A 16,564-nucleotide genomic window follows, 5' to 3' on the forward strand; every position below is an offset into this window, starting at 1 on the left:
TGTTAGTATTGCTAATTTTGTAGTAAAATTTTCTTACTTAAAATAGAGTATCTTCTGTTTTAATCTCAAAAGCTAGTATCTTTGCAGCAAAAGTCTTTTATCTTTTAAAAATTTACTATGCGATTCGTATTTTGCTTGAATTGCAATTCTAAACTTAGTTTTCATGATTCTTTCACTAGAATCTCTCCCAAATTCTGATTGTCAATTTTATGGTTTCATTCATTCAGTTAGCGTTTAATTTCTTTCAGGGGCGTAACTTTCTATGGGACAGGAGGGGGATCTGTCCCCCAGATCTAAGATCTGGGGTGGGGGTAAATTGTATGTAACTAGCCATTAATGGAACCAGTTTTACTGCATATCTTGTAAATAAACTAGCCACTCTAATATTAAAGGTCTGTCAATGCCTTATCTATAAATACTGAATGAATATTCTCGTATACGTTTTCTCTTTTTATTACAATTTGTTAAGGTTTCACAGATCTTACTTTGTATCTCTTGTTTTATTTTTATTATTTTTTTTTAATGAGATAACTCAAAATAAAATTGGCTGTACATTTTCCCTAAATTTTTATTTAAGCGCCCTTGAACCGCTGTTTCTCATCTGCCCCACACCCTCAAGAAAATTAGTACAGAAACAACAAAACGTGTTGCTTGTACAGCTAAATTAATCCTGTGAAGAGAAAAAGGTCTTTGAATCGGCCCAAGAGATCCATCGCGCAAAATTGAAATATTCTTTACTGTTTATGTATAAATGGAAAAAAAACAAAATTCAACAAAGGAAGTTTTTCAAGAAAAGTAAAGAGCAACATTAAACCAAAGATGAGCATAATTAAAGTCGAACAGTTTTCCAATGGTGAAATTACTACAAATCCTATGCTATTACTACTAACGACTCACCACAGCACCAAGCCACCTGAGGCCAGCACAGCTACGCACGCTCCTCCTCGCATTCCTATCTATTCAAAACCTCCTTCTTCGTGCTCTCCTACGAAGTTCCCGTTTCCCTCAAATCATTTCTTGTGACATCCTCCCACCCTAACCAAGGACGACCTGCTTTCCGTTTAACCTAGATGGCTGACCGAAAAGGATAATTTTTAGCAATCTGTCATCCTTCATTCGCCAAACGGACTCTAGCCATTTCAAACTTTCTCTTATTAGAGTCCTACACAGCGGGATTGAACCGTATCCTGCCTTTCTCAACCTTTCTCTGGAAAGCATCTAGCAAATCTTCCTCTGTTTTTTTTTTAGAGCCCGAAATTTAGAACCCTATTTGATCACTGTCATCACTGTTTTTCTGTTATTCTAATCTTGGTTCGTAGTCTTATCTTCCTGGTCTTTCAAACTTTCTTTGAACTGAAAAAAAAAATACCCTGAGCCTTGACTATACTACTTTTGACATCTTCACTGGACCCACCATCTTTACAAGGTAAGTGAAGCTGTCCACTTGGTTGATCTTTTCGTTACCGAACGTCACCTTTTCATCCTTGCTTGTTCCTAGTCTTAGCGACTTAGTCTTCTTAACATTGATTTTGAAGCCTATTCTAGCACTCTGAACTCGCAAAACCAATAAAAGTTCAGTTATTTTTTTCACACTTTCATCTAGGATGCCTAAATCATCAGCGTAATCTAAGTAACAGAAAGTTTTTCTTTCCCATTTGATTCAGTATTCTTCCTTTGCCTTTCGTGTGCTCCTTAAGACTAAGTCCATCAAAATGATCCATGTAAAAGGGGGATAGAACAGAACTCTGTTTAACTCCTGATTTGATGCAAAACCAGCAACTAACCTCATTTCCTACCTTAACCGGAGTAGTGTTATCACCATATATCACTTTAATATATTTGTCTAGTATACTATACGATGATACGACCTCTGCTAAACCTCTTCAATCAGCTGAATCAAACACTTGCTTGTAATCTATACGATTGAAGACTAAAGGTGTTTGATGACCACAGCACTTCTCAATTATTAACCAAGGAGGGAAAATTTGGTCAGTATTTTATCTGCTCTTCCGAAATCTGCACTGTCCTTCTCTTAAAACTTTGTCAACAATATGGTTAAGTCTAAAACAATATTATCATAATAAGTAATTTGGTAATTATAGATACCAGCATTATGCCTTTATAACTACCACACTCACTCTTATCACCTCTCTTATGCAGGAGTTTAATCAGGGTTTTCTTAAAATCGCTAGGTATTTTCTCTTTTTCAAGAATCAGATACACAATCCTCAGCAACTTATTTCAAACCTCATAGTCACTATATGCAAAAAAAAACTCTTTTACCACAGTATCAGCACCTGGGTCCTTATTATTTTTAAACTCTATTACTACTTCTTTAGCACAAAATAAGTATAATTTCCTTCACGTCCAAGGGATCACAAACTTTTTATTTTCCTTTATATCTTTTGCTGCAACTCTATCCCGGTTCAGCGCAATCTCAAAATGTCCTGATCATCTCTCTTTAACTTATTCCTTATCTTTAATTGTATCTTTAATTTATATCTTTAACTAGGACTATACGACGCTATTATATAGTCTAGCTATATCTTCCAGATCTTCGTCAATTTTTTCCATGGCTTCCACTTCATGCTTCCTTAATTCATATTCTAATGTATGCTCTACCTTCTTCACATTCCTGTTATTTTCAAATTATCTATCAGTCAGAAAATTCTTGTACAAGCCCTCTCTCCTCTCTATTTAACAAAAAGCATTTTCACTAATAATCCTAGCTGCGTTCCTAACTTTCTTCCCTAAGATACCATCAGCAACTTCGCAAATTATTTTTCTAAAATTATTCCATCCATCTTCTACATTGTCAAACTTTAAATCGTCCAGCGTAGTATTCAACTGTTGCTGGAAAGTTTTTCTCGAATCCTCATCCTGGAGTCTACCAACATCATGGCTTCTTGGCACACTTTAGAAATTTCAACTTTAAATTAATCCTAGACACTACTAGATGGTGCTTTTTACTTTTAACTTCAACAACAACACTCATATATATCGTAGAATCTTGTATTGATCCTGCCAGTCTTCAGTTTACAATGACATAATCAACAAGGTTAGCCTACCATTATGTGAATACCATGGTAACTTATGAACTGTCTTATGACTAAATACTCTGTTGGTTATAACTAGATCGTTCTACCTACAGAATTGCAGCATGTTAGCCATTACTGTTTTCTTTTCCTACACCAATTTTACCTTGGCTAGGATACCATCTACCCCTATTTCTAACGACCTGGGCATTGAGATCTCCTTATAAAGACACCACATTTCTACCTGTGGCCCTGTCTATATGTTCCGTAACTGTAATTAAAATTCATCTGAGTCACTGCTATCTCCGTCAGTCGATTCCACAGGGGCATATACTACTTTGAATGATACCCTGCACTTTTTAGTATGAAATGAGCGATTAGCATTCTATTATCAATGCTTTCCCAACCTAAACAAGATTAGAGCCTTCCTGATTCATCATGAGGTCTACTTCTTATATATCCTATATATCCTATCCGTCCCGCCTGAGTGCATTAATTCTATGTCGCCTAATTATGTGTTTTCTACTGGGATATGAGTTTCTGAAACTCCTAATAAGTTCAGTCCCAAGTGTCTGAATTCGTCAGTAGAATTGTCGATACGGTAGTTATTATTTAACGAGATAACATTCTAAGTTGCAGTTTTAACTTATTGAAATCATTGAAATTATTTTGGCTTCAACAAAAGCAATGGTCCCAGAATCAGTGCAAGACAGGGACCAAAAATTATATTCATTGGGGTCACTATTTTTTCTACTAAAAGGGGATATCCGTGTTAATGATGTTGACGATAAAGCTAGTGCTTCCATATTCCTGCTTAAGCTAAAAAATAAATTTATCGTTCCCCCTCCTCTTCTTTAAGAATTTACACCTCCTTTGTCCACCCACATGTTGAATATGTTTGTCCAGTTTGGCATTCTGGCATCTCCTGTGAAGAATCAGAAACAATTGAATCAATTCAAATAAAAGACATGAGAATAATTTTCAAAGAAGGCTAGTTTCTGTACCCATTCTTTCTAGAAAATGCCAGGTTGAAAACACTTGAGCACAGGAAAAGTATGTTGTACCTCCGTTTGCAAAAATGCAATAACAAACCTTCGCACGGAAAATATTTTCCCCAAAAGACACCCCCTAGAAAGACATCACTTGCTACAAACTGTTTCTGAGCCCGTTCCTAACTTGTCCCCCATTCGTTGCTTTACCTTTAGACATGAAAAAATCTTTGCCCCCTTCATTACTGTTAAAATGTACCGGTAATTTTCCTTTCTATTATTTTTTTTTTGGTAAGTTTAACGTTCGTTTGCTTGTTTTGTTCTTTCCCTTTTAAATATGTTCATTTTCAAACCTTTTTAATATACATTTTATTTTCCTTCATTTTTTAGTTTTATCTGTTTTACTTTATTAACTTGCTGACATTTTGCAGCTTTATATTTTTGACAAAGGAATTGTTGGGACCTCTGGCCCCTTTTCATCAGAAAAATACTTTTTTTGTAAATTCAACTTATCTATCTTCAATCTTAATGTTTAAACTCTAGATCGATCGGTTACAACGAGACGTTTTGAAAGAATTCCCTAATTAATTCAAGCAAAAAAATGTAGAAGACTATGATTAATACATCTTCAAAGGATGTGGGGTAATTTTAATTTTGACTCAGCCATTCAGTCAGAGGTTCAGAGCAGCGTGCGTGGAGGCTGTGTCTCAAAAGTGTCTTGCAGTGATGCCAACAGTGGTACAATTGTACCATTTTAATACATTTCACCTCTACTGGTACAATTTAGTACAATCACATACAATTTGGTATATTTTGCGAAATTATGGTAAAATATGGCACAATTTAGTATTTTTATACTGATGTTTTTATTCTTTCACTTACAAATAATTTTATTCTTCTTGAGGTCGTCCGCAACAATCAAGATAAGAGACAGACAAGCAGTCACCTTTGTCTCGTTTTTCGTAAGTCCCACTTCCAGCTTCCAAAATTCCTAGACAAACACATCTCTCTGTGTATCAAGCCTTAGCGACTGAAAATGAAAGGTTAGTAATAAAAATATAATGATACTTTAAATTTTTGAATGTTTGATTAGCAATCACCATCAACAAAGCTCAAGGGCAATCATTAGAATCATGAGGTATAAACCTGAATACGGATTGTTTTTCCCAATGACAATCATATGTTGTATGTTCAAGAGTCGGTAAACCTGACAATCTATTTATATGCACAGACAATGGGACAGCGAAGAATGTAAAGCAAAAAAACTAAAAAAAACTAAAAAAAGGTAAAAACTACAAAAAAACTAAAAAGAAGAAAACTAAAAACTAATAAAAAAACAAACTAAAAACTGAAAAAGAAAAAAACTAAAAAAGGAAAAAAACTGAAAAATAAATGAGAAAAAGAAAACTAAAATAATAAAAAAAATATAAAAAAACTAAAAAAGGTAAATGTATTCAAGCCGAAGTAGCTGAGTTGGTAAAGCGTTATGTTCCAGGTTCTAGGTCCGAGAGGTTCCAGGTTCGAACCTTGGCTTTAGCATTAATACAAAAGAAGAAAAAAACTAAAAAAGGTAAAAACTACAAAAAAAACTAAAAAAGAAAAAAAAACTAAAAAAAAACTAAAAAATAGGTAATAAGAAGCAAAGCGCCCCTACCAACTAGGTGGTGGGGTGGCGCGAAGCCACCCCATATATATTTATATATATATATATATATATATATATATATATATATATATATATATATATATATATATATATATATATATATATATATATATATATATATATATATATATATATATATATATATATATATATATATATATATATATATATAAATATATATATATATATATATATATATATATATATATATATATATATATATATATATATATATATATATATATATATATATATATATATATATATATATATATATATATATATATATATAAATATATATATATATATATATATATATATATATATATATCTATATATATAAAAATAAGTTGTCTGTCTGTCTGTGGATGTGTGGATGGATGTGTCAGGTGACGTCACCTGAAAAAACTGGATTAGGTGACGTCAAAACTGAAAAAACTAAAAAAAGGCAAAAACTACAAAAAAAACTAAAAACTAATAAAAAAAATAAAAAAGCTAAAAAACTAAAAAAACTATAAAGGTAAAAACCAATAAAAAACTAAAAAAAAAACTGAAAAAACTAAAAAAAGGCAAAAACTACAAAAAAAAACTAAAAACTAATAAGAAAAGTAAAAAAGCTAAAAAACTAAAAAAACTAAAAAAACTAAAAAAATGTAAAAAACTAAAAAAAATAAAAAATAAAAAAAAACTAAAAAAAAGGAAAAAACTGAAAAATAAGCTAGAATAAAGGTAAAAACCAATAAAAAACTAAAAAAAAAGGAAAAAACTAATAAATGACGACACTCAAAGAGAAAGCGACCAGGACAAAAACTAAAAAAAAAGGCAAAAACTACAAAAAAACTAAAAACTAATAAAAAAAATAAAAAAGCTAAAAAACTAAAAAAACTAAAAAAAGGTAAAAAACTAAAAAAACTAAAAACTAAAAAAAAACTAAAAAAGGTAAAAACTAAAAGAACTAAAAAAGAAAAAAATAAATGACGACACTCAAAGAGAAAGCGACCAGGACAAAAGGAATGTTCGATTAGCAATCAACAAAGCACCGGGACACAGGGAGTATAAATGACGACCAGGACACAAGTAAAAAAAAAAAATTAACAAAACTAAAAAGAAGGTAAAAACTACAAAAAAACTAAAAAGAAAAAAAAACTAAAAACTAATAAAAAAACTAAAAAATCTAAAAATCTAAATCAACTAAAAAAGAAAAAAAAGGAAAAAAATAAAGGAGAAAAACAAAACTAAAAAACGAATGTATATACAGACCGGTACACCGGGATACAAATGACGACCGGGACACAGGGAATATAAATAACGACCGGGACACAGGGACACAACTACAACGGGGACACCGGGGGAAACAGGGGGATATAAATGACGACCGGGACAAAAAAACTAAAAAGAAATAAAAACTAAAAACTAATAAAAAAAACTAAAAAATCTAAAAATCTAAATAAGCTAAAAAAGAAAAAAAAAGGAAAAAAATAAAGGAGAAAAACAAAACTAAAAAACGAATGTATATACAGACCGGGACACCGGGATACAAATGATGACCGGGACCCGGGACACAGGGAATATAAATGACGACCGGGACACAGGGACACAACTACAACGGGGACACCGGGGGAAACAGGGGGATAACCTGACAATCTATTTATATGCAAAGACAATGGGACAGCAAAGAATGTTGTATATTCGCAAGTTTTACGTAGTTAAAACCATATATATATATATATATCTATATTCACAGGTGGGACATAGGGACACAACTACAATGGCGCGTAACTATTATGGCGCGTAACGACTTACGCGCGCGGGGGGGCTTGGGGGGGGGCGCGAAGCGCCCCCACCAACTAGGTGTTGGGGTGGCGCGAAGCGCCACCCCAACAGCTAGTATAAATATATATATATATATATATATATATATATATATATATATATATATATATATATATTATATATATATATATATATATATATATATATATATATATATATATATATATATATATATATATATATATATATATATATATATATATATATATATATATATATATATATATATATATAAACATATAAAAATTATCATCGTAATAAGGAAGACAAGCTTGTTCAGCTGAAAAATGAATAGGCTAAGGGAGTCCTCACTTATTAAACTTCACCCATCTTTATCACGGTTGCAGTGGTACCTGCAACCTAATAAAGAGTGAACCACAGTCCATAGTACCAAAAGTTAAAAAAGTGTTTAGAACAAAAACTACCTAGTGAAAAAAATTGCCATGTGACACTGATTCGGGAATGGTAACCATTATTTGGGTTTGTATTAAAAGTAAAAGTTTATTGCAAAAAGAAAGTTATGGCGATTTCACAAAAAAGCCTGAGACCCCTCTTTTTACTATATAAATTAGCATGGTTGAAAACCTTGTAAAGGGAAATTAAAGTCCCCCTTCTTTAACAACAAGGAAGATTACTTTTTTGCATGGGTAGCCTAGCACTGATTTGTCTCCTGTTTTTTTTTTCTATTTTTCTAGCAGGCTAGGGGGTGACCAAAACATCATAGAGAGGTGTGTAATAGCTAATTTGAACGGAAATTAAATTTTCTGGGGCCCTTTTTAAGTGACCAAAATATTGTAAGGGAACTAGCCCCCCTCTCTTCAAAGTCATCGAATCAAAATTTTGAGACAGCCATTTTATTCCACATAGTTCAAAGGTCAATATATATGGTTTTCGTGATGACATGATCCCCTATATGTCCCTGGGGAAAGGACTGTACGCTGTATCAGTATCGGATCGATATCAAACGTATCGGAATGACCGTATTGTTATTGGACATATTGGTGTCGCATGTATTGGAATCGGTCATATCAGCACCGGGTGTTTTTTTCATTACGGTTTTTCAATATTTCCAACGTTTTCTATGGTTTCCAAATATTTCAAAACAAATTGGCCCAAAACCCCTTAATAAATGGAGCGAATCCCTTCAAATAGTAACTAAAAGCTAAAAAATGCGTTTAGAAAAAAACTACGTAGTGAAAACAAATGCCATCTGACACTGATTCAGGAATAGTTTAAAAGTAAAAGTTTATTGCGAAAAGAAATTTATGGTGATTTCAAAAAAAGTCTGAAACACCTCAAAAATGGCTTCAAATCAAAATGAAAAGTTCAAATCATTACGGTCGAAAACTTACTTATGGGAAATTACAACCCCATTCCTTGAACAACAAGGAAAATGACATTTTTGCATAGGTAGCACTGATCTGTCTCCTTTTTTTTCTTGTTCTTTTTTTCCTAGTAGGGCTAAAGGTTGACTAGAACATCATAGAGAGATGTATAATAGCTCATTTGAACGGAAATTAAATTTGCTAGTACCCTTTTTAAGTTACCAAAAAAATTGGAGGGCAACTAGCCCCCCTCCCTAAAGGCCCTCTCCCCCCAAAGTCATCCAATCACAATTTTGAGAATGCCATTTTGTTCGACATAGTTCAAAGGTCAAATATCTTTGGTTTTGGTGAGGATATGAGCCTCCATAGTCCCTGGGGACAGGGCTGCACACTGTATAGGTATAGGACGTATTTATATCACGCGTATCGGTATGAGCGTATTGTTTTTCGGCTCATTGATATGGCAGGTACCTAGACAAATATTGAATAGCTGATGTAAAAGATATTAATCCTATCTACGTCCAGTGGAGTCATTTCGTCAAAATCGGGGGGGGGGGGAAGTAAATATGGAGCCAATTTTCCCAAATCAAGTGAAAATCGGGGTAGTAAACCCCCCCCCCCCCACCCCCTGTCCCATAGCAAATTGTGTCCCTTTCTACGCCCTTCCTATAAATTCTACCATCAGGAAGTTCCAAATGGCACTAAAAACAGCACTTTTGGTATCGTGTCTGAAGTGGAAAAGCTGGGGCGATTGGGTGACCAGGACTTTTTAGTGACATTTAATGGCTCATTTGAAAGATTTAGCGCATGGAACGCTATTCTGCATCGCTCTCCGCTTAGGTTAGGGAATTTATTTCCGCATGGTCTGCAAGTGCAATCTTCACTTAGGTACGATGGAAACAGAATAGCACTAATTTAAGTGAATATAATTGCCAAGTTTCTTATTCCAATTGTTGCTCGGACTAAGGCGAGACTTTGAATTATATGCAGATTTATGCTTTTTTTTAATATATTTAACAGATCTTTGTGAATAGGTTTTGGTTCATATTAAATTGGTTAGGTTTTATGTCCAAATCTTACATTATTTTCCTGTGGTTGTCTCTTTTATTTAGGTCCTGTCTCCGTAGTACACGCCTGGGTTTGGAATTTCACAGAGAAAAGAACGAATAGAATAGATACAACTTACTTTTTTCTTTCAGAAATCAGTTCAACCGCATAGAAGCAGAGTTATAATTATTAAAAAAGAATGTACCTCAAAAACTTTTTGACGGGCTATATATTTTGTACTAATGATCAATTAGGCTCAGCATTTTTTTTACAGGCTGAAAAGTTTGACATCTAGATCAATGTGTAAATTTTACGCTCGATTATAAGACTGAGAAAAACTGTTTAAAAAAAAATGGAATCTTTCCGTTTATGCGATCTTGATTTCTAAGGATTGTTCTAGATTTCTACATATTGATCTCTTGATTTTTGTGAGTTCGTCTGCATTTCTAAGAGTTGGTCATAGTTTCTATGGGGTTGCTCTAGATTTCTACAGATTAACCACTTGGTTTCTTCAGTTTGGTTTTGATTTTTATGAATTTGTCCGGATTTCTAGGGCCTGGTCATGATTCGTATGCATTGTTCTTTATTTATAGATGCTGTCCTTGATTGCTTCGAATTGGTCCTGACTTTTAGAGGTTGACCTTCATTTCAAGAGTTTGTTCTTCATTTTCGTGGCTAGGTCTGGATTTCTATGTATTGGTCATGATGTCTACGGTTTGGTCTTGATTTCTATGGTTTGGTCTTGATTTCTTTGTATTGGTCTTGATTCTAAGGATTGTTCTGGGTTGTTCTTTTACACATTGATCTTTTAATTTTCCCGAGTTCGTCTAAATTTCTATGCATTAGTTACGATTTCTATGGGGTTGCTCTTGATTTCTACAGTTCGGTCTTAATGTTTATGAACTTGTCTGGATTTTTAGAAGAATGCCTTGATTTCTATGGTTTGGTCTTAATTTATATGCATGAGTCTCGATTTCGAAGGATTGTTCTGGATTTCTACGCATTGGTCTCTAGTTTTTTACGAGTTCGTCTGAATTTCTATGTGTTGGTCTCGATTTCTATGGGGTTACTCAAGATTTCTACATATTGATCTCTTTATTTCTACGGCTTGGTCTTGATTTCTATGGGCTGGTCTAGATTTCTATAGTTTGCTATAGATTTCTATGGTTTGGTTTGGATTCATAAGCATTGGTCTCTTGATTTCTGTGCATTGGTCTCCGACTGGTCTTGGTTTTTAAAGATTGCCTTTGATTTCTACAATTTAGTCTTGAGGTTTTATGGTTTGGAGTGGATTTCTATGCACTGGTTGTGATTTCTAAGTATTCTTCTGGATTTCCCTTTATTGATCTATTGATTTCTTTGGATTGGTCATGATGGCTACGGTTTGGTCAGAATTTCAACGGTTGACCCTGATTTTTATGAATTCATGTGGATTTCTGTGCATTGGTTATGATTTCTATGTATTAGTCTTGATTTTAGAGGTTGCCCTTGATTTCTACAGTTTGGTCTTGATTTTTATGAGTTTGCCTGGATTTCTATGTCTTGGTTTTGATTTCTAAGGATTATTCAGGATGTCTAGAGGTTGTGGGAATAAGGAAAAGGCTTATTTAAGAATATGTTTTATGAAGCCACTGGGAAAAAGCGATTCTTGAGCTTTAAAGAGCTAAGGACATCAAAATACATGTTTTTTCTCCCTTGGACTACAATTCAATCTACACATAGCTGAAAACCGTAATTTTCTAAGGATTGTTTCAAAATGATAGGGTTGTTAGGAGAGCACCACATTTCCGTCAGTGTTTCTACGGAGAACCGATAAGAAAAGACTAGTTTATTAAATTGGACAAGGCTATTCGTTCATAAAACTGAAACATCACCAATCTGTTTATTCCCGAAGACAACCGCACCTACATATGAAAGTTGCACCTTCTAAAGCTGTTTGGTATTACCGTGTTCCTAGTTTATTTTTCATTCACATTTTTTTTGCCAAACATTGTACCATAAACCGTATATGGTGGTATTTTAGGAAAACTCTAATTAAACCCCTCTGTAAGAAATGTAGCTAAGAGTGAGCGTGGCAATTATAAAAGCATTAGCCTGGTTTCTGTAGGAAGCAAATTAATTAGTATGATGATACTCGTTTAGAGTTCGAGATGCTGTAGATAAGTTTTAAGAGGTTTTGGTTTTTTACTTAAATGGTTAGACCAAATTTTCATTCTTAGATTAATAATAAGAAGTGCCTGAACACCATTAATACCCAATTTCATAAATTATGACCAAACGTTCGATTAAGCTAATAAAACAACTTTGACAAAGGTCCTATCCTTGTATGGTATACCAGATAAATACATTAACGTGAATAGTACTATCTATGAAAATAACATTGCTACGGTTAAGGTAGAAATGAGGTTTGTAGCTGGTTTCGTACTAAATCAGGAGTTAAGCAGGGTTGCGTCCTATACCCACTTACATGGATCATTTTAATAGACTTTGTCCTAAATAGCACAGCAAAGGCAATGAGAGAACACGGAAGCAAATGGCGAAGTAAAACTCCCTAGACTTAGATTTTACTGACGATTTAAGCATCTTAGGTAAAAATGTTAGCAAAATGAACGAAACTTTAGATGTTTTGCGAGTTCAGAGTGGTAGAATAAAAGTTTGAAAATTAATGTCAGGACGACTAGAGATAAGTGAAGGTAAAGAGGTGATGCTGGGTAACGAGAAGATCGATCAAGTGGACAGCTTCACTTGCCAAGTTAGTATTATTAGTAAAGACTGTGGATGCAGTGAAAATGTCAAAAGTAGAATAGCCATAGCCCAGGTTGTTTTTTCTCAGTTGAAAAAAGTTTCGAGGAATAGGGAGATAAGTCTGCGAATCAGATAAGTCTTCTTTTCTCTTTCTTATTTTGAAGAAAGTTGCTGTTTTCATTTATAACTTCCGTGCCATTCGCGCAATGCTCTCTGCCGGGAGTAGGTCACTCTTACGTTGTATTGTAAAAAATAAAAGAACCTGAACCAAAATTAAAATGTTCGAAGCTAGTGATGACAGCCGGTAAGTATGGTTTTGAACCGTGGGCGCTTCGAAAAACAAGAGGAGCTGCACGACTTTTTCCAGAGATTGCCAACGGATTATTTTGGATACCCGACTGACTGACCGTATCTCAAATAGTAAGCTGTAAGAAAAGTGACTCAATCCCGCTTTCTAGGGTTATGGTGAAAGGATGAGATGACTAAGAAATGTTTTCGCAGATGAAGCAATGACAGATTACCGAAGATTTTTCTTGTCGGCCAACCATCTAGGGTCAAACGAAAAGCGGATCGTCCTCGAATGGGGTAGGACAATGTCGTAAGGAACGATTTGAGGGAACTTCTTGGGAGGGTGTAAAGAGGGAGGCTTTCCATAGATTGGGATGGAGGAGGAGCGTGCGTAGTCTTGTTGGCCTCGAGCGACTTAGTGCTGCGGTCAGTTGTCGCTTATGGTATAAAATAGGAAAACGATTTCAAGAAGTTTTACTTATCAAGATCCCACGTTAAGATCAATACTAATTTTCTCACATTATGTACTATTTGAAATGAAAAAAATTAGGTATTTTTAAATTGCGACTGGGTGATCGGATCTTAATGAATTTTGATATTTAAAAGGACCTTGTGTCTCAGAGCTATTTTTTTAAATCCCGGCCGGCATTAAGCCTCTGATTTTTCTTTTAAATTAATCTATTGATTCTTATAATTTTGCTAGAGTTCATGTCATATGAGCTCTTGGCTCTTCCCACCTCGTCACATGTGTCATATGAGCTCTTGTTTTATTCTTCTTTTTTTTATCAGGATTTCCGACTTAGTCTCATGGTTTTTGCCATGTGTGTAAACTGCTGCTAGAAATAAATAGGTTGTAACTGCTTCCGTATTGTCTCCTTGTATATTTAAATGTGTGCTTGCATTGTCTCTGCATCCCCTTAAAAGTTCTGTTTCATACAGTAATATTGGTTTGTCTTCTGTTGCATATGCAGACGACGTTCTCCTTATTGCCCGGACTCGCCGTGGATTACTTTCCAATTTTACTAAATTAACCAATGAACTATTTAAGATTGGATTGTCAGTTAATTCGTCTAAATGCGGTTTTATTTGTTTTAATACCCCTTATGCGGTCGCTCCATTCGTTGCAGAGACTGTAGTTCTGCCGTGTTCTTCTTTAGTTAGTTGGCTTGGTCTGTGTTTTGGTCCAACACTTTCTACTACCTGTTCATCCCTAGTGAATCAAGCCGTGAAAAACCTACGCGTCGCTTACGTAAAAATATCCCCAAACAAAAGCCGTTACAACCGCAACGGTTTGAGCATGATTTATAACGCTTATTGCGCCCCTATACTGTTGTTTTTATCAGACACGGCTCATCTGTTTTGTAAGAAAGATCGTCATACCCTACATGCAGCTTATTTACCGAAGATTTTTACCGATTACCGAAGATTTTTCTTGTCGGCCAACCATCTAGGGTCAAACGAAAAGCGGATCGTCCTCGAATCGGTACTATTTGAAAAGTAAACACAAATACATCAACTTATTTTATTTAAGTGAAAAATATTTTCATTGAAACATTCAAATCATTTGAGCGCCACTCTATCGCTTTCATGCCATCTACACAGAAGGAAAGCTATTTTACGAATCAAGAAAACGTACAACTACTAATTAATCCCAGATAGACTCAAGAACCAGTAATTCTCAAAATCACCAGCCACCACTGCACGTGTTTAAAATTTAAGCAGAATATGGAATTCTTTATTTTTAATATTTTCGTGATTAACTATCAAACTGATCAATACACCCGAATAATCGAATGAAAAAAATCCCATATGTGATGTTCCTAACTTTATGAACTTTAAACAGACATATTTGTTCTTTGGCCCTTTTTACAATAAAAAAAAAACAAACTAATGTGTACTACGCCAGCAACATTGAAAATTCTGGCTCACTTCCAAACAAAAACCAGGTACAAACACTCCAATGAAAGTGACTAGGGCACTTTTCCTGATTCGTTACGCTTTGGCTACAGAGAAAAAGTTTAAAGAAGAATTTGTTTTACTTAAGGCAAAAGTTAGTGCCTCTACATAAATTTCAACTCACACTGAACATACTGTTACAATAAGCACAACACAGCTGTTTTTTGTATATTCTAACACTGTTCATTCAATTTATTGAAATAGCAATGCTTTCAGTTTTAAATTGTCGAAAAAGCATAATAAAAATTAAACAAAAAGCAACTGATAAATCACATGACATTAGAAATAAGAAACTTTTATAAAGTCGCTTTTCCAACTGTGCCAAAAGGAATATGAAAACAAGAAGAGAAAAAACGCTTTCCTAATGTAAATGAACTCCTTTACATGCGGTCAGTGGCGCGAAGTTTTTCTTCCACGGCTTCAGCAGCAGCTTCGCTAGCATCAGTTGCCTAAAAAAGAAAAGATTAATTTCATAATCTTATAAGCTTAAACTTTTGAAACGTGTTAAAAAGTAAAACCACATATTTTTTTTTATGCTCGTAAGGTTCGTCACATGTAAATCTCAATGCTTTCTTCCTTATTGGTGGATGTAAGCTATATACGATAGTAAGAGTTGCACGTGCAACAAATTCAATACCGAAAAGATTTCAAGCAATACAATAAGAAGACAAGAGTGACTTTATACAGATTAAAGGATATGACAGGAGACTCAAGTTAAGAAAAACGAAGAAATCCCGCATTAATAAGCAAAATTAAAAAGCTGATTATAATTATTTTATTTATCTCCTTTTTTTACTTTTAATTTACATTAGTAAGCCAAAAAGCTACAATAAGTATATTTGCACCCATTTTTGAAACTAGTATAATGTAACAACTTCCTTTTATTGCGAATTATATGTCCTGGTCGTTATATGTGTCCCAGTGTCCCAGTCTGTAATTTCTCTTTTTTAGTTTTTTTTAGTATTTTCTTTTTAGTTTTTTTTTGTAGTTTTTACCTTTTTTAGTTTTTTTCTTCTTTTGTATCAATGCTAAAGCCAAGGTTCGAACCTGGAACCTCTCGGACCTAGAACCTGGAACATAACGCTTTACCAGCTCAGCTACTTCGGCTTGAATACACTCGTTTTTGAATTGGTATATGACTAACTTCATGACGACATACAGCTCAATCCTTATAATGACGTCAGTCAACAGACAGACAAACAACTTATTTTTATATCTATCTATCTTCTATATATATAAAAATAAGTTGTCTGTGTGTGTGTCTGTCGAGTGACGTCATGTTTGTGTGTCGACTGACGAAATTATAAGGATTGAGCTGTATGCGTCATGAAGTTGTTTGTCGACTGACGTCATGTTTGTCAACTGTTGAAATTACATACCGCGACACCGGGACACAAATGACGACCGGGACACGGGGAATATAAATGACGACCGGGAACCTCAAAGAGAAATTACAGACTGGGACACCCGGACACAAATCACGACCGGGACACAGGGAATATAAATGACGACCGGGACACAGGGACACAACTACAACGGGGACGCCGGGGGCACAGGCGGGATATATAAATGACGACTGGGACACAGGGATTGTTCGAATAGAAATTACAGACCGGGGCATAAATGACGACCAGGACACCGGGACACAGGGAATATAAATGACGACCGGGACACTCAAAG

The 16,564-nt window shown here is 34.4% G+C and overlaps 1 protein-coding gene across 1 annotated transcript in view; it reads right to left on the reverse strand.

Annotated features, from left to right (window-relative positions):
- Positions 1-14,436: 14,436 nt before the first annotated feature.
- Positions 14,437-16,564, reverse strand: part of LOC136026593 (cofilin/actin-depolymerizing factor homolog) — a 29,596-nt gene continuing 27,468 nt past the window's right edge. The window contains exon 5 of the mRNA XM_065703309.1: positions 14,437-15,333. Within this exon, the coding sequence (XP_065559381.1) occupies positions 15,265-15,333 (69 nt within the window). The 3' untranslated portion in view covers positions 14,437-15,264. The remainder of the gene's footprint in view (positions 15,334-16,564) is intronic.

Source organism: Artemia franciscana, chromosome 1, assembly GCF_032884065.1.
Source record: "Artemia franciscana chromosome 1, ASM3288406v1, whole genome shotgun sequence".
NCBI lineage: Eukaryota > Metazoa > Arthropoda > Branchiopoda > Anostraca > Artemiidae > Artemia > Artemia franciscana.